The sequence below is a fragment of the Oryctolagus cuniculus genome, chromosome 2 (assembly GCF_051225735.1).
Source record: "Oryctolagus cuniculus isolate XC-2025 breed Fujian yellow rabbit chromosome 2, ASM5122573v1, whole genome shotgun sequence".
Classification (NCBI taxonomy): Eukaryota; Metazoa; Chordata; class Mammalia; order Lagomorpha; family Leporidae; genus Oryctolagus; species Oryctolagus cuniculus.
The window spans coordinates 78209015-78233282 of record NC_142868.1 but is presented as its reverse complement, the minus strand read 5'-3'; the positions used below and the strand labels follow the sequence as shown (position 1 = coordinate 78233282).

Below are 24268 nucleotides of genomic sequence, written 5' to 3'. Positions count from 1 at the left end.
GCCCTAAATGCTTGAGACCCTGGGGGAAAGTGTGTTGTTTTTTATCCACCAGGGGAAGCTGATTGCCTCCTTGAAAGACATGAAAGGACTTGAGTAATGCCTCTTGGTTGATGAGAGAGGAGGGGGCTTCAGTTAAAAATGGAAACGGTTGAAATCTGAAGCAGTTTTATTGAGAACAAGTGGAAAAATTAAAATGCTGTATTTGAGGATCCTTCCACTAACAGTAAATCTAGAGCTTTGAAACTGCTAAATATTCACAGAAAAATAAGGCATTACCTAGTGTGTGCAGGCCAGATACCAGTCACTGAGATAATTTATTCAGCTTCTGCCCCTTAAGGAATTCCTACCTTAATGGGAAGAGGAGAGTTCGGTAGAGTGAAGAGTTTTTTTTTCAGCTCCAACATAGTTAAGCATCTAAAACTACATTGCAAATTCCATCACAGAGATTACATGAGCAAAAAAAAAAAAAAAAAAAAAAAAGAGTATAAGAATAAATCTGTCAGAAACAGACACATAAACTAAGACAGAAATTAGTAGGACTTTCATGGTTCCTGCCACTGACATGGAAGCCCTGAAAGACCAGGATGAAGTTTCCTGCTCCTGGCTTCAGCCTGGCCTAGCCCTGACTATTGTAGGCATTTGAGAGGCAAACCAGCAATGGAAGATCAATTTCTCTCTCCCATCCCCTCTCTGTCACTATGCTTTTCCAATAAGTGATTTTTTTTATTTTAGCTTTAAGAGAAAACTAAATATAATAAAAGGTATACTGTGCACTTTGGAAAGGTACGTGAAAAGACAACAAATTATGAAAAAATGGAAATGACTATTGCCTGCTGCTAAAAAGAGAAATACATCTTAGAAGACTGATATTTCCATAAAAATATATTTATGATTATGTAATGTAATGTTTGAAATGAAGAAAACACAAAAAGAAACCAAAAATCATTGCATAAAATTCTCCCATGCATTTTCTGGTTTATAGATATCAAAATCAGTGTGAATAATGATCCTTGCATGTGTTTCTGGGCATTATAACATACAGTGGTCTTGACATATTAATAAAAAATGTTAGATTGAAATAGTGGAACAAGAATGCCATGTTTGAAGTAATATACAAGAGATTTCAATAACAGCTATACCCTACTAGTATGGTGTCCTTGTCATCCAAAGGAATTTTTAAGCAAATGCTGAGGAATAAAATGATGGGAACATTTAAAAGTTACCTCTACTGGTGCATGGATGGTAGATCTAAAATTTCCCCTGTTCCATTTCGATCCTGAAATGTTGATATTCAACCATTCTTCTCTTAGAATTTTCTTTCAGCTAACATTCACCGCATTGATTACACAAGGCTCTAAGATATTTTTTCCCAATTGGCTTAATGAATTGATTATTTTAACTATTAATTATATCTGGGTATAGCTGACTTCTTGGCTACTACATTTGTAATTTTGTTTACTTCCTTTGCTAAATAAATGCTATCAATGTTTCCATTCTGTCTTTTATTAGCTGGTTAACATATGCATTAGTTTACATTGCAGCTGAATGCTATCAAGGTTTAGTTAACTCTGGCGGCTAAAATAACTACTTTATAACTATATCAATTTTCAATTTTCAAATAAAGGCTTAATTTAGACATACCATTGAACTAAGAAAAAAATATTGCCTTAGCAGAAAAGCTGGAGTTGATAGACCATCTAGGTTTGTCTATCTGTATTAAACCACAGATATTATGCCAATCAAACAGCAACAAAACCATGCAATTGGGTTATACTCATCTTGGGAGATGAATTTTCAAAAAATTTCTCTTTGACTCAGTGGTGTATTTACCAATTCTCATAGCCAGGAAATTACTATCTATATCTATCCTAAGTCTTTCATGCTGTCGTGTAAACTCATTTCCTTTTTCTTCGTTCTCTGTAACTGGGTATCTCAATAAGTAGGATGATTTTCCACAAAATGAAAAACAAAAGTTAATAAGGTCATATCAACCGTACATATCATGCACCATGTTGGTCATAACGACAGAGCCTGCACAGCATCATAAAACAGGTTGGCAGCTCTGTTTCTGTGCCGAAAATACAATATTTTGATAACAAAAACATGCCCAGTTTGCTCAAATAAAAGATGTTAACAGCCACATATTTCCATGTATTGGATGGCAACAGTTATAATAAAAGTGAAATATATTTTGGGCAGATCAATAGTACTCCCCAAACAATTCACACATCATTTTCTGCTTCTTGGCTAAGGTATGGCAACTGGTCTTTGGTATTCACAGTGGAGATAGCTACAAACATGATGTACTCGTGAAAACATAAAATTGATTTTTTTTTACTGCTCTAATGTAAGAGACTTACCAATTATTTCACACTTTTCTAGTATATACAACTTCATTTGTAGTATATAGAACTGCTAAATCTTGCAACTGCTTCAGTAATGCTGAATTTCTCTGAATAATTATGAACAACTGCATTAGGATGGAGAATGCATTGCCTTACAAAGTTTATCTTGATGCTATCATTACAACTTCATCTGTCCATTTCCTTCATCTACATGCATATTACTTACATAGCTGAAGGAAACAGTCTTCTTTTTCATTATAAAAAGTTAAAGTCATGAATTAAAAGAAAAAAAATGTGACAAATGAAAATTACCAACAGAAAACCAAATACCCAGACTACAATGGAAACAATCTTTTTTATTGCCCTCAAGGTTCTATTGGCATTCGCATTTTGGCCAGCTGAGGTTCAAATTAGATAGCTCCAAGGGTAGCAGAAACCCTGGGGTCTATGAGGATCCTGAAAACACAGGTGATTGTTTCAATTATTTCCGATGAATGGCTTATCCAGCCTTGGCAACAGCGTGGGACTGGACGACAAGGTATGAGCTATCTAAAGTGTGATGCGTGCAGTCAAGTAATTATGTTGCTAAGGGTATTTTCCTAATTAATGTAAATATGCTTGAGAAGATTATGTGGCCTGAACCTGAAAATTTCCATGTTCTGGTCACTAGGACAATCAAGGCTCCCTGAAGTGAGAGCTGATGGCCTCTTTTATAAGCTTTTAGAAGATGTCTTTTGATAGAGGAAACTGAATAATTGAAATTTCAAGTTTCAGAGAAAATCATTCCTTTTAAAATATAATTTTCCATTAAGAAAAATTAGGTTGAAAATGTGCTGCCATCAATTTCTAGTTTCTCTTATGGTGAAGGCAGCAAAAAGGTATCTACAGAGGTATACACATCACCCTACTCTGTAATAATAGAACCAATAATGAAGCCCCGGCATCACCAGGGAGCAGAGAAGCAGAATTCAGAACAGAAACACTGGGCAGTTACTGACATTTGTGACGCAACATTCTCAAATGAGAAGGGAACCTGATCCCAGGCTTGGACAATGCAGTGATTCCCACGCAATACCAGAGAATCTGCTCAATAACCATTTACCTATGAGCCCACACGTCCACCTCTAGCCAACCACAGGCCCACAGGCCTTGCTCAATCATCCTAGAAGAGAATGTATCTGTAGAATGTACTTTCTTCCCCCTCATTTTGGGAACATACTGACTTGTGTCAATCTCTCCTTTGAGTTTAGTTTCTTTTTAAATGAATATTCTTCAAATTTGTACTCTATTTATAAAAGTAGAACCATCCAGCTCATTTTTCTCCATAAACATCTACTGTTTTATCTTGATTTGTGCAGTGACAATGAAATCCTATCTGACAGGTCAGGCTACCTTCATTCCCATGCTTTTTATGCACACGATATTTGTGGTGCTATACTGTGTGGGCAACTGTTCTGCTCACTTTTCTCTTTGAAAGTCCATTTCAAGTTAGAATAAGGTATTAGTGAAGTCAGAAAAAAAGAATTCTTGCTAAATCAATATCCAGTGAGATTAAAAACAACAATTCACACACACACACACACACACACACCACAGGCCAATACAAGAATATCAATGGAGTTTAAAACACAGCATTGGTGTCATCGCTATGGATACAGAGAAAAAGAATAGTAAAAGTGTGGTCAGCAAGCAAGACACCTGCTTATGTGTGTAGAGACTGAGGACTCCAAGCAAAGGCGGGGTGACTTGAAAGCAGAGTAATTTAAGGATTTAGCCAGAAAATAGAAAATGAGCCTTTTGTGCTGAAGCAACCGTTTTTCCCAGACAAGTTACGCTCTCATGGGGTTCTTATAAAATATTCAAACAACCAAACAAGAAACTAAAGCAAATTTCAGTAAACTGTGTAATCATTTTGCTATTGTTATTAATCTTCACAAAAGTGATTTAATTTCTTATTTTTCATTTACCATGTATGTTCCCTGAAAGAATACACACACACACACACACACTCACACATTAATGGCCAAAATACTGAATGTAGTCTTAATATGGCTGTCTCTGAGTTTTAAAGACATATAATACAATTTCAGTTAACTTCCAATTGAAAAGAACATAAAATAACACAGTTGAATGATCTTTGAATCAAAAGCAATAACGTAAAATCATGGTGGTACTTACCACAGTGAAATTCATAACTTTCAATATCCATATTGTCATGGCTAAGTTAACTATCATGGTAACCAACAGCAGAAGGACAAAGAAGTATAAGCACCTCTTTCGCCAGCCATAAATTCCCACTGGATAAAGTTGTGCATTCTCAGTCCTTGGCAGGTTATTCTGTTGTGTTGCTAGTATGTATTGTTCTCGGGTCATCTGAAAAAAAAAGAGTGAGATATGAGAGAGAGAGAGAAGAGAGAGAGAGAGGAGAAGAGACAGAAAAGGAGCATTAAAAACAACAACAACAACTAAACCAGCTGCTTTCCTCCCTGGCTGCATGAGGGTCAACTGCCATCCTGAATGATACGGAAACTATCCAGACCAGGAAGTTTAGGACTAACTGACTACTTCTAATGAAATAAATGGTCAATGATGTTCTCCAACCTCAGAGAACAAAAGTGCCTAAGACAGGAATTTGGGAAAATGTACAAGACAATGTCATCTTGGTTTTTGGATTTGGAACTCATTTTGGCGATGGCAAAACAAGTAGCATTGCAATGATTTGCAGATCTCTGCTTTACACAAAAAGAAATAAACCCAAACTGAGACTTGTAGCAAGTGGCCTGGATGAGAAGATAAAGATCTCAAAAAAACAGTGAAAGGAGCCCAAGACCAGAAAGGAACACTAAGGGGGCTGCCAGGACCAGCAGTGGTGCTGGCAAAAAGTCAAAGGAGTGAAGACTCAGCAGTGACTTTATCTATAGTGATTGCATCAATTTTCACAGGAAATAATATACAGTAAAAAATAAAATCAATGAACATTTTTCCAAAAATTAAAATATGCAACATGTCTAAGTACAATAGGCAGTAAGCACACAATTACTGTTGTGCAATGAAAATGTTACAAACCTCTTAAATCATTATCATGGTTGTTTATTAGAGCAGCTGAATGGCTACATCTGTAAAATATATATTTCTGGTCGCAGTTGTCCGATTCTAGTGGTACACTTTTCTCGGAAGGCTCTGAGGACGCTCAGGACTACTTCTACCCACATACAGCTTACATTTGGAATAGCCTTTTACCTCTTCTTTGAGACACCTGACAACCTACTTTATCACCAGGCTGTTCTTTACCTTTCTCTAAACATGCAGAATATAAAGAGTACAGTATATGTTTTTCAATAAATATGTCAGTGTATGTGCAAGAACCCACAGAAAGGGAATACACTTACTGAGAGTTGCATAGATTTAGCTAGCTAATTTAAACTTTCAATCAGAATTTTGTTGGTTGTTGTTTAGTTGTATTAAAATGAGGGGAAAATTAAGTTCATGATATAAACAGAAATTCAGTTTTAAAAAAATATTTCTTGACAATATGTAAGTTTGGGGTTCTTAATTTTTTTCAAGAAGTACATGACTACTGTCTTATGTAATTCAGTAATTTAGATAGGTAAAATTAAAGAATATTTCCTAGGTATATATATTGTAAAAACAACATGTTTCTTTTCTATGGAATGGAAACTTCAATTTTTAACTGCTTTATTTATTTAAAAAGGAGGGTTAGACACACACACACACACACACACACAGAGAGAGAAAGAGAGAGAGATAACGAACACACAAGAGCTGTCTTTCATATATAGGTTCACTCCCCAAATGGCCGCAACAGTGAGATCTGGGCTGGGGAAAAGCCAGGAGCCAGGAACTCCACCCTGATCTCCCACTTGGGTGGCAGGAACTCAAGCAAATGGGCCATTACTGCTGTGGCTCTAGGCACATTAGCTGGAAGCTAGATCAGAAGCAAGGCAGCCTAGACTCAAACTGGCACTCTGAAAACTGAAATGAAAAAATGAAAACCTGACATTGCAAATGATGGCTTACACTGTTTCATTTGATAAAATTTCACTTTTATTTTCATACATTTTAATTTTGTATATATAATGATTATTCATCTATTTTCTTTAGTATTCTGTGGATTTCTTTGTTTTGTATATTAAAATTTCTAAAATTTTTAATCAGTTAAAAGTTAATACACCAACAGAAATAACATTGATTATACAAAAATAAAGCATTAATAAAAATTTAAATGATTGATTAAGTAACAGAAAATACATGTAATAGAAAACATGCAAGATAAAATCATTAAATTATGGTGTTCTTTAACCTAATTCTACTTTGAAGAAAATCTTTAACTCTATATTGAGACACTCAAAAAGTTTATTTTATTTGGAACTTTTCCAGTTTTTAATTTTAGCACTAAACTTCCAAATGCACTAATGCACTGTTAAATATTATGAATCTCATTTTTTATGATCAAGGCTTATTATACATCATATAATATAAAAGGTAGAATAAGAATAATTTAAAATAAATTAGAAGTGTTAATAATAAATGACTAATAGATTTCATAATATAAAAGTGAAACTTTGTTATTATTATGTTTTTATTTTTACTGTTTCCTTGAAACTACTCACAAGGCTTTAATTAGTCTTTATTTAGATTCCAATTTGTGGAAATGTGTAGCCCATTAAGTAACACAAGTTTTAAATCAGAGGTCAATATATCAGAGAATTGACTTTGAGAATTCTGATGTAGAGTTTATAATTCTGACAGTGGTTATGGTTGCAAAGTAGAGACATTATAAGAAGAGAATAAAAAGAACCTAGGGACAATTACGATTAAGTGGAAGAGGAGTGGAAGAAGACAGGGGACTTGGATGTAGGAGATTAGGAGTGCACAGAATTGAAGGTGTCGGACAGGGAGAAGGACTCTTTCCCTCTGCAGAGCTGGTGTCTGAAAAGTTCTAAGTTGGGGCTGGAGTTTAGGTGTGGTGGATACAGCTGCTGCCTGCGATGCTGGCATCTCATACAGTTGCCAGTTGAGTCCTGGCTGCTGGACTTCAGATCCAGCTTCCTGCTATTGGCCTAGAAAAAGCAGCTGAAGTGATTCAGGTGCTTGGAAACACCCTTGAAGGTGACCTGGAAGACACTCCTGACTCCTGGCTCCTGGCTCCTGGCTCCTGGTTTTGGCCTGGCCTAGTCCCAGCCATTGTGGCCATGTAGGGGGTGAACCAGCAGATGGAAGATCTCTCTCTCTTTCTCTCTGCAACGCTTTCAAATTTACAAGATAACTTGTGTCTTTTCAGATAATCAAATTCCTCTAGTCTTATATCAAGGTAAATTTCCTTTCTGGGATAGTCTACTTTTACACATTCTAAACAGAAACAAAAGTGAGAACAACATGCCCTAGGAAAAAACACAACTACAAAGAATACGATACATATAAGATTGATTTTGGGGGGGAAAGTAGCAAAGATTCAGTAAATATATCAAATGCCTCTAACAATTTTGGAAAGCAAACAGGATAACAAAAGGCCAAAAGAAAAGGTTGTCAAAAAAAAGAAAAGAAAAAAAGAAAAGAAAAGATAAATGAAAAAGACAAAGCAAGTGATTGAATCAAAGCTATTTTGGTCTTCCCTAGAAATTCAATAGCATTTCCTTAAATAAAGCTAAGCTTAACATTGTTACTTTATATACTTCCTCATCAGAAAATAGAGTGTTCAAGAGGCAAAGACAACAAGATTAGAATTTTCTTGAAAAACATTATTTTCTTTGTAAATCTAACAAATCAGGATTTCAAAGTCATAAAACCTTCAGTGGGTGTTACAGTATAGGATTAGTACTAGCAGAATCATAGTAATAACATGCTAATCTAAATGATTAAACAAACTGTTCTAGGTTAGAAACACTGATAACCTTTACCCAAAATGTTAAATGATGACCCATTTTAATATTAGCCCTACTTTGCAATGGCATCTTGGCTCCCTTGGAAACAGAAGATTCTATAAATAAAACAGAAATGTATTTTTCAGTATGCACTTTTCCTCATTTTAGAGGAATCTGCCATGCAAACCTACATTTGAAGAAATATTTATTTTCTCACCTTCATAAGTGAAATTCCTTAAAAAGAACAAGATAATCACAGTTCACTGAGAAACAATATTGTCACATCAAGGTGTCTATCTGGTTTAGTCCTTTCTTTCAATTCTTCACTAAAATAAAAATTTCATGCCTTCAAAATCCTATCTTTGCAATATTTGTTTTTCAAGGATATATATATATATATACATATACATATGCATATATATATATATATATATTCTTTTGGCTACTTAATTAAGATCCTCTTCAACTAAGTTTTGCAATTCTATTTCATATCACATTTCATGTATACAAATCATTCATTATAATCAAATTACTTTTAAACTCCAGGTTGTGTGTGTGTGTGTGTGTGTGTCCAAGGGTGATATTTCTTTTATCAGTCTCCTGTTTTGACCAAGGGTTGATGTCATTATTTTGTAAAATTAACATATTTGCCACTGTCCAGACTCCATTGATAAAGTGACTGAGAGGTGAATCTAAAGTAAATCCTTCATGTTTATTATTTTATTGTAAGCTGAGTTACTGAGTCATTTGATATAAGAATTGCTTCATAGTCACATTTAAAATAATGAAGATCATATGTTTGGTATAGCAGATAAATATAAAGAAAATGTTTTAACAGAGTTTGTTGTATACTTATTAGTATCATTGTGCAGGCTACATCATATATATTCAGTACACGAAAATCAGTCTTTCTTAGTTACTACCAAAGAAGTTGTCAGCATTCTTGGATCAACATGGTTAACAGCCTGTTTATGTTAACAGAAATACTTTCCCTTGTATCTCCCTTTAATCCAGAGAAGTACTTGTTTATATTTGCACAAAGAAAATACTTTAATAAAGTCTAACAATGTATGCAAACTCTGAGTAAGATATTATGAGGTTATATTAAATTTGCATGGACAAAGAGAACTAGACCATAAGGATTTTTCAATATTTTAATAATATCACGGAAAAATCGGTTTTCATAGAGGGCTATATTTTATTACATTTATTAGTGTGGCTTTAAAGGAAACAAGAGAACGAGTGAATCTGGCTGACTTACACATGGCCCATCATGTCACTTAGCCTTGAGAATCCTGGTGAATTCTCCAGAGCTGGGTGGAATATGAAAGAAATTAACTAGAGTAGCAGAGATCATTTGTTTCTTATTCTCTTGCATCATAGAAGAGGAAAACAGTCCAAAATAATCAGGTGCCAGGAATGTACTGATTATCTCAGTGTAGTTGGCATCATCATTTTTAGTGGTTTTCTGGAGTATTTAAAGTTGAGAATGGTACTGAAATTAGTAGTGACAACTATATGCAAGCAGTTTTCAAAATTTTTACACACATGATAATATATTTGGGGAAAATAATCAAAAAGAAGAATATGCATTAAACCAACTTATTAAATATTGACATGTAATGGCAATAAATACAATAATATGACAGATACATAAGCAATATACTATTAAATAATGATAGATGCTACAAAGGCAGTAAACGTGATAATATAATAAAGGTCTACATAAAGAGAAGAATGAGGGGCTAGCATTGTGACACAGTGGGATAAACCACTCCACACCACATTGGCGTCCTGTAGTGGAATGCTAGTTAAAGTCCTGGTTGCCTTACTTCTGATACAGCTTTCTGCTAACGCACCTGGGAATACAGGAGACAATGCCCCAAACACTTGGGCCCTGATACCCACGTGGGAAACCAGGAGATTCTGGCTTCTGACTTCGACCTGACCCAGATGTGGCTGCTGTAGACATTTGGGGGAGCAAACCAGTGGGTGAAAGGTTTTTTTTTTTTTTTTTTCTCTTCTCCTCCCACCCTACCTACTCTCTTTTCTCTTCCTTTCCTTTTCTCTCTTTGTTGCTTTCCCTTTCAACTGAAAAACTAATAAAGCTTGTTTAAAAACAGAAGAGAATGCCTGAAAAAGGAAGGAACACCTGAGAATAGGCAAACACTATCAAAGTCTTACAACAAGAAAGTTTAAAAGGAGTTGTATTTGGGGGCCAGCACTGTGGTTCAGCGGGTTAAAGCCCTGGCCTGCAGCGCCAGCATCCCATATGGGCGCCGGTTCTAGTCCCGGCTGCTCCCCTTCCAATCCAGCTCTCTGCTATGGCCTGGAAAAGCAGTAGAAGATGGCCCAAGTCCTTGGGCCCCTGCACCCATGCGGGAGACCTGGAAGAATCTCCTGGCTCCTGCCATTGCAGTCATCTGGGGAGTGAACCAGTGGATGGAAGACCTCTCTCTCTGTCTCTACCTCTCTTTGTAACTGTCTTTCAAATAAATAAAATAAATCTTTTAAAAATAGAGTTGTATTTGAAGGTCTAATTGGAGTGTTCTAAATAGAAAATTTAAAAAAAATGAGAAAGTAGAAAGGATTTGTATAGAAAACTCAGAAGCACAGAAGAGCAAATAAATAGGGTTACAGGCGACTGTGAGGCATCTGGTGCCAGGGGTCATGCAAGTCTACCTGAAGGATATGAGTCAGAGAATGGAAAAGAAATAGGGCCAAATCCTCACTAGTGATGATGAAACTAGGATCCAGGGATGAGGCCCACATTCTCAAAGACAATGGGAGCTGGGCTACCTGAAATGAGGGTAATATAAACAGGTTACAATTACAGTAACACAATGATATTGTGCCTTGCATTTATTCCTTGGTGTTCCGATGTGGAAGGCAACATCAGCATATGTAAAAATGAAAATAGCTGTACTGGATCAAACTTTGCCGGGTCTGGCTCCAGGACAAGTGCAACTGAAACTCATCCTCCCTAGGATACTCGTCCTGCTTAGAGGCTCACTACTGTAAACTTAATTCAAATGGATTTCAGTGTCTAAGATTTAGAATTCCCATAAGTGTAAGTGCCAAGCCTTTCCATTCTTTCAGCAATGTTTGATATTTATTTTCTAAAATGAAAGTGGAGGAAGGAAAACAAGAGTGAATGCTGCATTTGTGGCATCTTTCTGAGTAGGAAGGTAAGGCCAAAAAATACTAGACTCTGTATGTTTTTGAGGCTAGACGAAGAAAAGCAGCAGCTAAGACAGTTTATAATGTCTAAAACAATTGTTTTGTTATTGCTGGCTTTATCAAGAGTAAAAATAAAGGAGATTAATAGATTACCCTGATTTATTCTCTGCAAGAGAGAAATACAGTCTGAAACAATGAATAAATGACCACCCCACAGCTCATGCGAAACATTCCCATCTTCCTGCTCCTATCAGAAAGGGGAATTTGAATAACTTACAAGTAACAATAAGATTTATTTTTAATATCTAAATTTTATCAGGAAAAAATAAGAGGATTCTCAGATCAAGCATTGTCCAAAAGCTGTTTCAAGTCCAATGATTAAGAACCTATTATCTCCAGTTCACATTTTTCCATTGAATTTCCAGTCTGATGATCCAGCTAAAAAGAAAACCCAATTTAAATTGGAAGCTCTATAATTGTTTTCCAAATGCCATTTTTACTGATTTTACTATCCAACACAAAACATTAGCTATTAATACTAATATGTAAGCACAACAACTGAAGGAACAAATATTTGTTCAACTCACTAATTTGACTCCTGAAAAATTAAAATGCAAATTAAACATTTCATTTCTGCTCAGATTTGGGTCCCTGTTATGGAAAATAGGGATATAAAAAAGAAGAATCTCCTGGACAGTAAGATGGATAATTTGGAAAATTGCTTTTAATTTTAGATTATGAAGCTAGCATTTGGCACACTGAAGTAGCAATAAACAACCTCTTTGTGACTACAAAAATTTAATTTTAGTTTTAAAACCTCTTAAATGCCTCACTGGGAGTGCTGGTATTCTAGGAGGAGTGGTAAATCATGTTGGTGTCACTGTTCATTAAAGGTTGATCATATTAGACTGAACACTACAAATATCTGTTGTTTGTTCAGGCAAGGAAAGGAACACAAGAGACTGAATGCAGTCCCAGACTTACGTGCTGAGTTGCAATCCAGCCAGGCCACTCCATTCTATGGGTTCTGGAGTAGCTCACTTAGCCTCTCTCTGTCCCAGTTTCCTCAAGTCTCAAATGAATATTACTTAGATGACTTATATAAGCACAATCTGGCAGTAGAAAAGTAGGATGTGAAAGTGTTCTTTTCATTTTAAATGATAAACACACTCATTTTAAAAATTTATCTTCTACTCCTTAGCTACTGGTCCCCTACTTAAATATTGTCTATTTTTATTGGAATTTATTCTAAAAGACACAGTTGAAATATAGATTTAAAAGCAAACTGCTTAAAGTGTCCAAATTATATGATGTGAACTTTACACACCAGATAGGCATTTTGCTTTCTGCTCCAAGAAAATGAGTCTCTAAACAGCCACTAATGTTGAGAGAGATTTAAAACAATACTGTAAAGTCTACTTACCATGGCAATTTAAACTCTCCCTATCTATGATACTTGATTCTCAAAGGCACATTTCAACATAATGGGAGTCAAAATTTGCTATTTAAAAAAATGTCTATTTGCAGTAGACTTTTTTTTTCTAGTTCATTTAAAGAAAATGCTGTACTCAGGTTTAAAGCATAAAAAAAAAGGCAGCCTTGCAACTGAATTTCAAGAATAATGAAAGATACTGACTCAAACGGCTGCCACTTGAGGTAGAAAACAGAAGGGAAGTCTATCTAAGCCAGGACAAAAAAGAGAAACTTGAACAGGCATTAAAAGGGAAATACATTCCCCAATGAATAAAAGTTTGCAATAAAACCTAGGCATTTATAGAGATTTTTTTCAGTAACCTCATTGCTATTCTTAACTTGATTTACATACCTCATACACCTTAAAATTACTTTTATCTAAGAAATACTTATTCAGTATTTAGTTGGATGAAAGTTTATTCACAAATGTTGACATTTATTTAGGTTAAATTTAGACTTGGGCCTCTGACTTCTAAGTAGTCAATTCTTAGATCTCCTTTTGTGATAGAGGTAGAAAAGTGTAGCTATGCAAACAATTGTGGAGGAAGATGACAAGTCTTTGCCCACTCAGAGGTTCTCCACCCCAAGAGCTAAAGCTGCCAAGGCAGCCTCGGCAGCTGTTCACACCTAGATTGCAAGCATGGGATGCCCATTGGCAAGAACGGTTGTACACACACAGCAAGAGAGGGGGGAACGTCAAAGAAAACAAATTGCCACAAGCACAGTAGGAAGTTTCACTGGGCAAGCAGAAAGCCCATGCTATATAAAACCACTGGAATCAACTGGAAAACATTTTTGGAGAACAATAGGGAGAAAAGAATCTGAGAAAGAGCAGGAGCTTTTATTCTAACACCAAATAGAAAAAAAAAATGTAACAGACAAATGGTGATAGAGTATGGTTTCTGTAACCCTGAGGATAAATATCAAAACACCATTGGTTATGGAAACCTTGTAAACAAACTTCAAAATATTTACTAGATTGAAAGCCATTATTTCATTTTGACAACCTTTGCAACACTTTATGGGATTAATTTAAATTATTTATAGCATAGTCATTGTTCTGTGGTAAAGTTTTCTAATGTGTAATGAACTTGTGAGACATTTTCTCTTTGGGGGGCTATTGTGCTTTTAGAGCAGAAAGAAGAGACTCAGGATGAATGTATTTTAATTGATAATATGCTACTTTGAATGAATTAAACAAAGATGACCTTCCAGAGATCAACAAAATCTAGCTGAAGCAAGTTTTTATTCCTAGCAGTATGAGATATTGACTAGCTGGATGAAGGAAAGACAGTTTATCCAATAACTAGACTTTAAGGTTTTAGAAAACAGAATGAAAGAGAGACAAATCTCATTTCAGTGTAATAAGCTAGAGAGGGAACAGAGCATCCCATGGCAAGGAGTACAAAGCCTGCACAGTCTTCATAAATTGGTTGTGTGATAGATTGATCATGGTCGTATGAAATATCCTCAGCTGTGCACTCAGGAGAGGGACTTGGCCTCAGGAAGTGCAGTGAAAGCAAGCCTTTATTTTCGGTCTTACAAGATTGGGTGTCTGATGAACAGACACACCAGGGCAGTCAGAGCTAGCAAGTTATATCCTAGCACACAGGCACCTCTGCTGGTTCCTCATTGGCTGAGTACGATCTTCCTGGGCCTTGCCTAAGTCACAGTTACCGTCCTCCTCCTTTCTCTATCTTTTTGCCCTCTTATGAGTTGGCTACTTCCTAACATCCTGTCTGCCTGGTGAGTTTTGCTACATCTGCAAGTCAGCTGAGAGTAATTTCACATTCTTTGTTGAAAATGGACCACTAGACATTTTCTTACATGCTAAGGGCTTGACCTGATCATCTGACTCTTTCACGTTAGATCTTAGTCAAGACTATGCAGAACAGGGCCCAGAAAGGAAGGAATGGTCTAACCGCCATTATTGCTATAGTAACCCTGGCTGGACACATTTGTGTCATGAGTAGAAACTGCCTTTATACCAGAGGTGGAAAAGAGGAAAGTGCTGATAAGACTTTGTTTTTGTGTTACATGCCACTACCAGCTCCCTTCAGTGTAGGTATGAAGAATATGGTAGTCACCAGAAGCCAGGCAGGAAGGGGGAAGAGGGAAATGTTGATGAAAGCATGCTACATTAAATTTAGATAATGGTAAGATGTTTTGGTGTTCTACTGTACAGTAGAGTGACTATAGATAACAAAAATGTATGCCATATTTGTCCTACAAAACTGGAAGAAAGGATTTTGCATATTTTTACCATTAAGAAATGCTACATATTTGAGAAGATAGCCATGTCTACCCTGGTTAGACATTATGTAATGCATACATGTATAGAAGCTTCACAAAGTAGCTTCTTAATTTGTGTATTTATATGCCAATTAAAAGCAGCAATCTTAAATGAAATATGATCAGCTGGTCAATCTTGTTGACTGAGCAGCCCTTTGGAGGATGTTTATTTTGTACTCTTTTCCATTGGTTTACAATTTGTTTCTGAGCTCACAGTAAGATCACAAATTCTCCTACTTGTAATTATGTTATAGTAACCCCAGCACCAGACACAGAACTAAGCACACCATAAATGACAGAAAGAGTTTAAATTCCATTTTTGCAGATTGTATTCTCTGTTGGGCATTTTCCTGTTGATTTGATTGTAACTCAGAAAACAGGGCACTTCTGAGAATCACCATAATGCCAATAACTACATTAGTATGACACCCATAGGCCTCACAAAAAGAATTCAATAAATGTTTGTTCAATGTATGGATGGATAAATATGCATAGAAAGAGCACAGTTTGGGCGAATTGGAAGAATATTTAGAGGAATGGTAAGATTGAGTGGAATTATATTTGATTCAAAATAATATTATTCAAAGACTTTTTTCATTAATGAAGTGGAAAACTTGTACCTGTTTCATATTGTTTATTTGACCAAATGATATTGCACAGCTGGTAGTGGGGGATTTTTGAGACAGTAGTCTTTAAAAATATATCTCAAATTCTAACTTCAAATGTGATCCCAATGCTGACTTTCCATACTATTAGTTACTAACATCATGAATCACATTAAATATAATATATAACATTGCATGACTCAATCATTTATTTCTTGCTTCCATTGCTTGGCTTCTGGAAACATAATCCTCAAACCTAAATATCATTATGTTTATTCATATTTTAGACAAAAGTTAACTTAGCACTTTCTCCTAACTAAGCATTTTTCTAGAAGTCATGGATAAAACAGTACAGACAAGATAGAAAAATTCATGTCACCATATACTTTATATTCTTGTGGAGGACACAAAGAACAAACAAGAAAAATAAATGCAGCCTATGATTTGTGAGACGGTGATGAGGAAAAGCTCACAAATGAAGGCGGGTAATGCGTATCTGTCTTGCAACTTCCTTAGGGTGACCACTTAAGACATCACTGGAAACCCAAGCTTTAGTAAAAGGCAGATGTGAGAGAAGGAGCTGCACATGCTTTCTGGGGTAGAGCACCATTCTGGATCTAGTGGGGAGCCAGAGAGAGCTGCAGCCCCAGGATCAAATGTCACCATGAGACCAGACAAGGAAGGAGAGGCAGGATCCCACAGAACCCGGGAAAGTTTCTTCCGTATTCAACATCATGTTTTACAGCCAGGTCTCCCATGACCTCTGCATATAAACAGCATAGCATGCTTCCAGCCTTCCTATCTCCCTCTCTGATCCCACTGCTGTTCATAGTACTAATCTTCCCCTTGCATTAATTCATCTGTTTATTTTCTGTCACTAACATTAGAAAAGCAGCCTATGAGAACAGGCTCTGGGGTGTTTCCTGCCCCTACTCCCCTAGTGGAAGACAAACCTGTGCTCAGTAATACTTATTGAACAAACACATTGTGGTCCCTATTAGCCCAGTGAAGTGATGCACTCAGTAGGTGTTCAGTAAGAGCTGATTGAATGGGTTGGGATTCCACCATCATTTCCATGGTATGTGTGCTTCAACAAGACTAGAAGCTGTGGGTACCTGAGTGTGGAATTTATGAAGTCTTCAATTTCAACATTCTTTCTACCACATACTACTTAGGTCACTCATAGCCTTTGTTTCTTATGAGTTGTTTCCTCATCTGAGGGTATGTTTGCCTACCTTGGACATTTGTTTACTGGTTTTATGAAGTAATATATAACAACTTACATGAAATTTAAATAAGCACCGATTCACAGATCTTTTCTTCACTTTATCACATCAGAGGGCATATCATCTATGAAGTATTATAGAATATTTAGAATTTCTGAAGCAAATTTGTAGTGTTTCTATTACTGGTTTTTAGACATTTAAATTGGGGAAGAACTGCTGAAATGTACACATACAAAATTTGGAAATATTACCAAATCTTCAGTTGTTGGTAGATGACAAACAACCAAAATTGTGTAATTTGAATAATCTTAGAGGCTTAGACATACATTCGCAATTCCGATCTCTTAACTATTTTATTGAGCTTTTAAAGTAGTTTTCATGAAAAAAAAATGAAATAATTAGAAGTGCTAACATGTGATCAAGAAATGTTTCCCCTTTGAGCAAACAACATAATTTCATAGACATTAAAGAAAAGAAGTTAATTTAAATACATACCTCACTCACTGACATTGACCACTACCTTTAAAAGAATAAAATAAAGTTGTTCAAGAGACTACTTGTTACTTTGATTTTGCTATAATCAAGCTAAGAAATCACTCTTCCTATAACCATCAAGCCCTGGGGGAGGGAAGAGAGCTGGTTGCACAGAGCTAGCCCTGGTCTTCCCATCTGATCATTCCTGGTGATGAACAAAGCATTCTCTCCTAAGACTGGCTTACAGGACTTGATTTCAGAGTTTTTCAAGTTAAGTTATTTTCTAATTACATTTTACAAAAAATCAGGTATTAGTAAAAGTGTGTTTTGGGGGCCAGTGTTATGGTATAGCAGATAAAGCTACAGCCTGGAATGCCATCATCCCATATGGGCACTTGTTCATGTCCTGACTGCTCCACTTCTGCTCCTGGCAAATGGCCTAAGAAAAGCAGCAGCAGAGGTCCCAAGTGTTAGGGCCAATGTACCTACATGGAAGACCCAGATGAAACGCCTGGCTTCCTGGCTCCTGTCTTTGCCCACCTGTGGTACTTGTAGCCACTGGATAGTGAACCCAAGAGAGAGAAGATCTCTCTCTCTCTCTCTCTCTCTCTCTCAATCGTGATCTCAATCTTTCCCTTTCTCTCTGTAACCCTGACTTTCAAATACATAAAATAAATCTTTAAAAAGAAAAATGGTGCTTTCTCCACACACCTAGATATATATTTTGGGCAATAATACTTAATTCTTGCTTCAACCTAACTATCTGAAAGGACCATCTTAATATCATAAATTTGTGATCTTTGTACATTGCAATGAACTGGTTTACAAGTATTTATCTTACAATCAAGAAATAACAGAGGTGGCACTGTGAGGCAGCGGGTTAATGCCCTGGCCTGAAGCGCTGGCATCCCATAGGAGCGCCTGTTTGAGACCGGGCTGCTCTACTTTGATCCAGCTCTCTACTATGGCCTGGGAAAGCAGTAGAAGATGGCCCAAGTCCTTGGGCCCCTGCACCCATGCGGGAGATCTGGAAGAAGCTCCTGGCCCCTGGCTTTGGATTGTTGCAGCTCTGGCCATTGCGGCCAATTGGGGAGTGAACTATTGGATGGAAGACCTCTCTCTTCCCTCTCTCTCTCTCTCTCTTTAACTCTGACTTTCAAATAAATAAATAAATCTTTAAAAAAAGAAATAACAGAAATATTGAAGGAGTTTGACCCAATGCATATATATATAAAAGGAAGATGTTTAAAGCATGTCAACTATTGATTCTTAATATTGCTAAAAGATATCAATATGAAGTATATGGTGTATAAATAAGAAGATTTTGTGAACTTCAGTATTTATTTATCCATATTTTCAATTTAAGGTAGACAACATTTTATAAAAGATTAGAATGAATATAGAAAAATAATGAAAAGTACTTCATTATTTAAAACACATTAAAAAGTAATATGAAATAGTAAGATTCCCTATAATAAAGTTCATTAGAAACATAACATGTATTTAATGAATTTAAGAAATACGTATTCACTAGATTATTTCTATGGCGCATTATTGAGGTGAAATTACATTAATACTTGTCCTGGTACCATCTGTAGCATTTTACATTTTAACAGTACTTAACTGATTTCTACCATGTATATTAATGCCAACTTTTTGGTTTTTATAATCCCAGCCTAAAAGGCTTACTGCCATAATTTAATGTGCAAATGAAGCAAAATGTAGTAATTTATTCTGTTTCATACATTCCCAGATAATTTTCTTACAACAAAATGAAGAGGAATTCTTTTCAGAACATCACATTTAACACTGATGATCCTTCATTCAAGGGAAAAGAGAAAAAAATAATAGACAATAAACAATTACAAAGGTTATCAAGTGCCTTCATTCATAAATGAGAGTTTGTAGGGTACACTATTCAGGGTTAACAGTTTTTTTTTTTTTTCTCTTATGACCTGGACTATATTTTGCCACTCTCTTCTAACAATAGTTTCTGATGAGAAGTCAGCTGTGAGTCTAATTGGAAATCCTGTGAAAGTAATCTGGCATTTCTCTCACGTACATTTTAGAATCTTTATGTTTTACTGTGGAGAGTTTGACTACAATGTGTGTGTCATGGTGAAGATCTTTTCTGGCCATGTTTACTAGGAGTTCTCTATGCTTCTTGTACTTCAATGTCCCTTTTTCTCTAAATTAGTGAAGTATTTTTTAATTATTAAACCGAATAGATCTTCTAATCCATTCTCTAATCCATCAGTGCCTTCAGGAACTCCCAAGACCAATACGTTGAGTCTTTTGATAGTATTCCATAAATCTCCTACACTGTTTTTTCTTTTTTAGTTTTCTAATTTTTTTGCTTGACTAAAATTTCCAGAGATTTGTCTTCTAACTTGGATATTCTCTCTTCTACCTCACTGAATCTGTGGTTAAGGGTTTATACTTCATTTTTTTTTAATTTGATCTATCGAATTCTTTTCCTATACTTCATTTTGATTTCTGTTTAAAATCTCAGTTTCTTGGGAAAAATTTTATTTCATGTCATGTATGAATTTTTTTAATTTGTGGATTGGCTCCTAATTACTTCTAAGTAATCCTATGATCAATTTTTTGAATTCTGTTTCTGGCATTCTTCAATCTCTTCATCTTCACATTCTAGTATTGACATGATCCGTGTTCTGAGGGAATCATATTGTGTTCCTTATTCTTGTTTCTTGAATTTCTGCATTTATTTTTAGGTATTTGTGGAGATACTTTTTTTTCTCCCCTATGATGGTTTTTATCTTTGGACTATTCCTCTGTGGCTTAGTGGAGTGTCTGCTTTCAGCAAATACCTGGAGGTGTGTGGTATATGTGGCCAAGGAGCTCTAGTTAGTGCTCTAGGGTGAAGGGAGTGTCAAAGCTGACACCCAAGTTAGGCATGTTAAATCTTTTTAAATCAGAGAGGAGGGTTTGGTCAGCTCTGTTGGTATAGTTTCATGCTCATTTCCTCTCCTCCAAGGACACCAATGCCCAGGCACTAGCCCCAATGGTGCAATATTCATTCACACTGCCACAAGAACCACACAAAGGATCTGAATAGTCCTCAGTGTGAGCACAGATCACGCAGCTATGACCCTCACCAGGGAATCAGGGAGTCCCTAACATGTGCGGACACCCACAGAGACTGCGCAAAAACCCAACCACACCCAGCACCTTCCCACATAGCCACAGTGTTTTCATAATCCCAGCAAACAGGGCTCCCACAGTCACTAGTGCCCAGCCCCCCTGTCAATTTTCCCAGCCAAACTTGGGCATCTCCTCTCAGCTGGTTGTTGGGTGGGCAGACACAAGCTGGCTTTGCTATTATGTATGTCTGAAATGGCACCCACCCTCGCTAAGCTAGTTACAGGATGTTGGTGCGGGGTGGTCAGGAGGGAAGAATATTGCCCCACCCCCTTTCGTTCAACTCTAGATTGGCAGGTACGCTATCCCTGAGAAGGCTCCAAGCCCGACTCACACCAGACTCTTCCCGAAGCTTTACCACCATTGGCTTGAACCGTTGCAGTCTGGTCTCACCTCACTCCAAAAAAGCTGGTGCTGAGGGTCTTGGCTGCTGGGTTGTGCAAATGCACACCCTCCATGTAGATCCAGAGTGTCCTTCTAATTTGGGTGGAGGTTCCTCTGCAGTTTTTTCCCTAACTCTTCCCTTAAATTGCATTATCTCCACTTTTTTTTAACAATATTCCCAGAGACTAGAGCAGTAAGCTCCCTCCCTATTCTGCCATCTTGGAATCCTCCCCTGCAAAGCTTTTTAAATACAAATCCACATTGTCTTTAATTTTTTGGAGTTCTAGAACTAATATTCATAACCAAATACATAAATCAATGTAATTTGTTGGGCTTGCATTGTAGCATAGCAGGTTAAGCCTCCACCACTGATAACAGCATCCAACATGGGTTCCAGTTCAAGTACTGATTGCTCTGCTTTTGACCCAGCTCCTTGCTAATGTGCCTGGGAAAGCAGCAAAAGATGGCCCAATTCATTGGGCCTCTTCACTCACATGGGAGACCTGGAAGAATCTCCAATTGCTGCAGCCATTTGGGGAATGAAACAGCAGATGGAAGATCTGATCTCTCCCCTCTCCTTCTTTTTCTCTCTGAATCTCATAAAGAGATACCTGTTCCTTTTTATACTTGATTCCAAACTTAGCATTTCAGATAAAGCTGTTTTTCTACCAGTAATCATATTTTTAAATTCTTTTCCTTTTTCTAAACACAATAGACCTATTTGAGAAGTTTTAATCCAAAAAGAATCTTCCTGGTTGGAATATTGTAACTTTGTTTCATTTTCATTTAATTTATTTTTTTCTGGTACCTTATAATAAGTGAGACTAATTTACAATTTACTGCATTGATCTAAATTTTCCCAACAAAATACATTTATGCAAATAGAACTAGTCTGCTCATTTAAAGAACAAAATAGTCAACAAACATGTTAAGTGGTATATGAATACAAGGAAAGTCATTAGGCTTTTTGGAACTAATGTTTGGGAAGCATCATAAGATTATTCTGGTTAGTTTGACTGCAAATTAACTCTGAAAATGTGAGTTCCCCCAACTTGGCCACGGAGTCAGGCACTGCAGGCTGGTGAGGAAGTTCACCCAGGGAATACAAGCACACACCCCAGAGGGAGGAGATCAGTGCTTTGTTACTGAAGGGCCAGGAGCACAGGGCCTCGAGCAGTCATTTTTGACGACCTCTCCTGAGTAACAGATGCCCCAGGAATTTGCTGGAGGCAATGATGACTTTCTGGGTGGGTGATCAGGTGGTTTGCGGATACCCTTATTTCGGGCTTCATGTAATTTTTATGATTAGAGTAAATTAAACAGCAAGATGCTGGCATTTCAAAAGAAAAAAATAACAGGAAAGCATAACCTATAAATCGAATTTGGAGACATGAGAGCACACAAAAAAATGAAATAACTTGTTGAGAATGTAAATTTTAAAACCAAGAGATGAAATTAAAATCATTAAAACGATTTTAAAATAAGCATATGATGTACAATAAATGATGATAGTTTATAGTTATATTTAGAGAAGGTAACTTTGCTTTTCCAGAATTTGGCTCTGAGAAATGAATTATTCTTTTAATTTAAATTATAGTGAACTTTCCAATAAATTGGCTTCCTAATGCAAATGAATTTATACTCATGAGGGAAGAGGAGAGGATACACCATTTTCAAAGATCAAAATCAGATTTTACTTTGTATCAGATATTAAGATTTGTTACAAGCTGCCTTACACCAAGTGGTATTGATTGAGGGGAAGATAAATAGACCACTTGCCTATAACAGGGATTCCAGAAACAGACCTACATATATGGTTAACTGAAGTGACTGAAATTTCCAAAGGGTGGGGGAAATAAGGTGAAATCATAATTCTCAAACACGGAAGTATGGATTGGTACCACAACCTTTGAAAGAAAATAATATAGGTTGCATAGTATTTAAGCAGGTATGCCCTAATCCCAGTATTTCCCAAAACTTGTTCCAGAAATCCCAGGACTACTAAAGAAAAATTCAAAGTTTGAGTTCTGGCTCTCTGCTTTAGATTCAGCTCCCTGATAAAGTACCCAGAAGGCAGCAGCTAATGGCTCAGGAGCTAGTGCTCTTGCAATTCATGTGGGAGACCTGGATGGTTCCCAGCTCTTGGCTTTGGCCTGGCCAACCTTGGTTGTTATAGGTATTGGGGGAATGAAGCAATGGATGGAAAATATATTTCTGTCTCTCTTCCTCTCCTCCTTTCTCTGTTACTCTGTCTTAAAAATAAACAAATATTTATAGATATATATATAAAAGTTAAATAACTGAAACAATAATAATCTTCTAGCATATACATGTATAGACACATATACATATATATGTGTATATATATATATACAAGTAATGTTTACATGTATAAGCAGTATATACATACTTTGAAGTCATATAAATGTATTTCAGGGAAGTTATTATTAATAAGTCTGCCCTACCTGTGAACTTGGACATGAGATGTAGGATCTAGGTGCCTTTCCTATAAAAGTAATGAAACTCTTTCCAGGATTTAGTTTGAGGTATCTCTGGCTATGTATATCAAAACTATATAGACAATGTAAAGTAAAATAGGGCGAGAGTTCAATATTTTTTATCATTGCCCCATGAAGAAGGTCTATTCTGAACAGAGTCCTCGAAAATAAAAACAAAACTGAAAATCGTAATCAATCCAAGTAGTAGAGGGAGGAACCACTGTGAATAACAAGGAGATCCATGTAATGTAATGAAGGAGTATTTAAAAAAGGTATGGAATAGGAATAAGATGTCCAAGGTAATGTGGACTGAGAAGGTAATTTTTTTTTATTACTATTCACCTATAATGAAGAAAAATGATAAAAGAGAACTTGAATGAAACTCTTGGAAGAATTGATTTTATATCCCTGATACATGTTTTCTAGTCTCCTGGAAACAGTAACCTAGAGACAACTGCTTAAAGCCACAGACATTCTTCCTTGCGCACCTGTTCTGGACATTTTTTTTTTTTTTTAATTTTACAGATTAGAAAGCAATAGGATACAGATCAGTGCAACTTCCTTGGATAGAAGCAATGTCTGGGGGCTGGCACTGTGGCGCAGCAGGTTAACGCCCTGGCCTGAAGCGCCAGCATCCCATAGGGGCGCCAGTTCTAGTTCTGACTGCTCCTCTTCTGATCCAACTCTCTGTTATGGCCTGGGAAAGCAGTAGAAGATGGCCCAAGTCCTTGGGCCCCTGCACCCACG

General features: G+C 36.5%; 1 protein-coding gene across 2 annotated transcripts in view; it reads right to left on the bottom strand.

Moving 5' to 3' along the window:
- The window catches only part of SGCZ (sarcoglycan zeta), a 1232459-nt gene that overhangs the window by 509872 nt on the left and 698319 nt on the right, over positions 1-24268 (bottom strand). For both annotated transcript variants that reach the window (XM_017350432.4, XM_089327274.1), the window contains exon 2: positions 4524-4718. In XM_017350432.4, coding sequence (XP_017205921.2) covers positions 4524-4718 — 195 coding nt within the window. The remainder of the gene's footprint in view (positions 1-4523; positions 4719-24268) is intronic.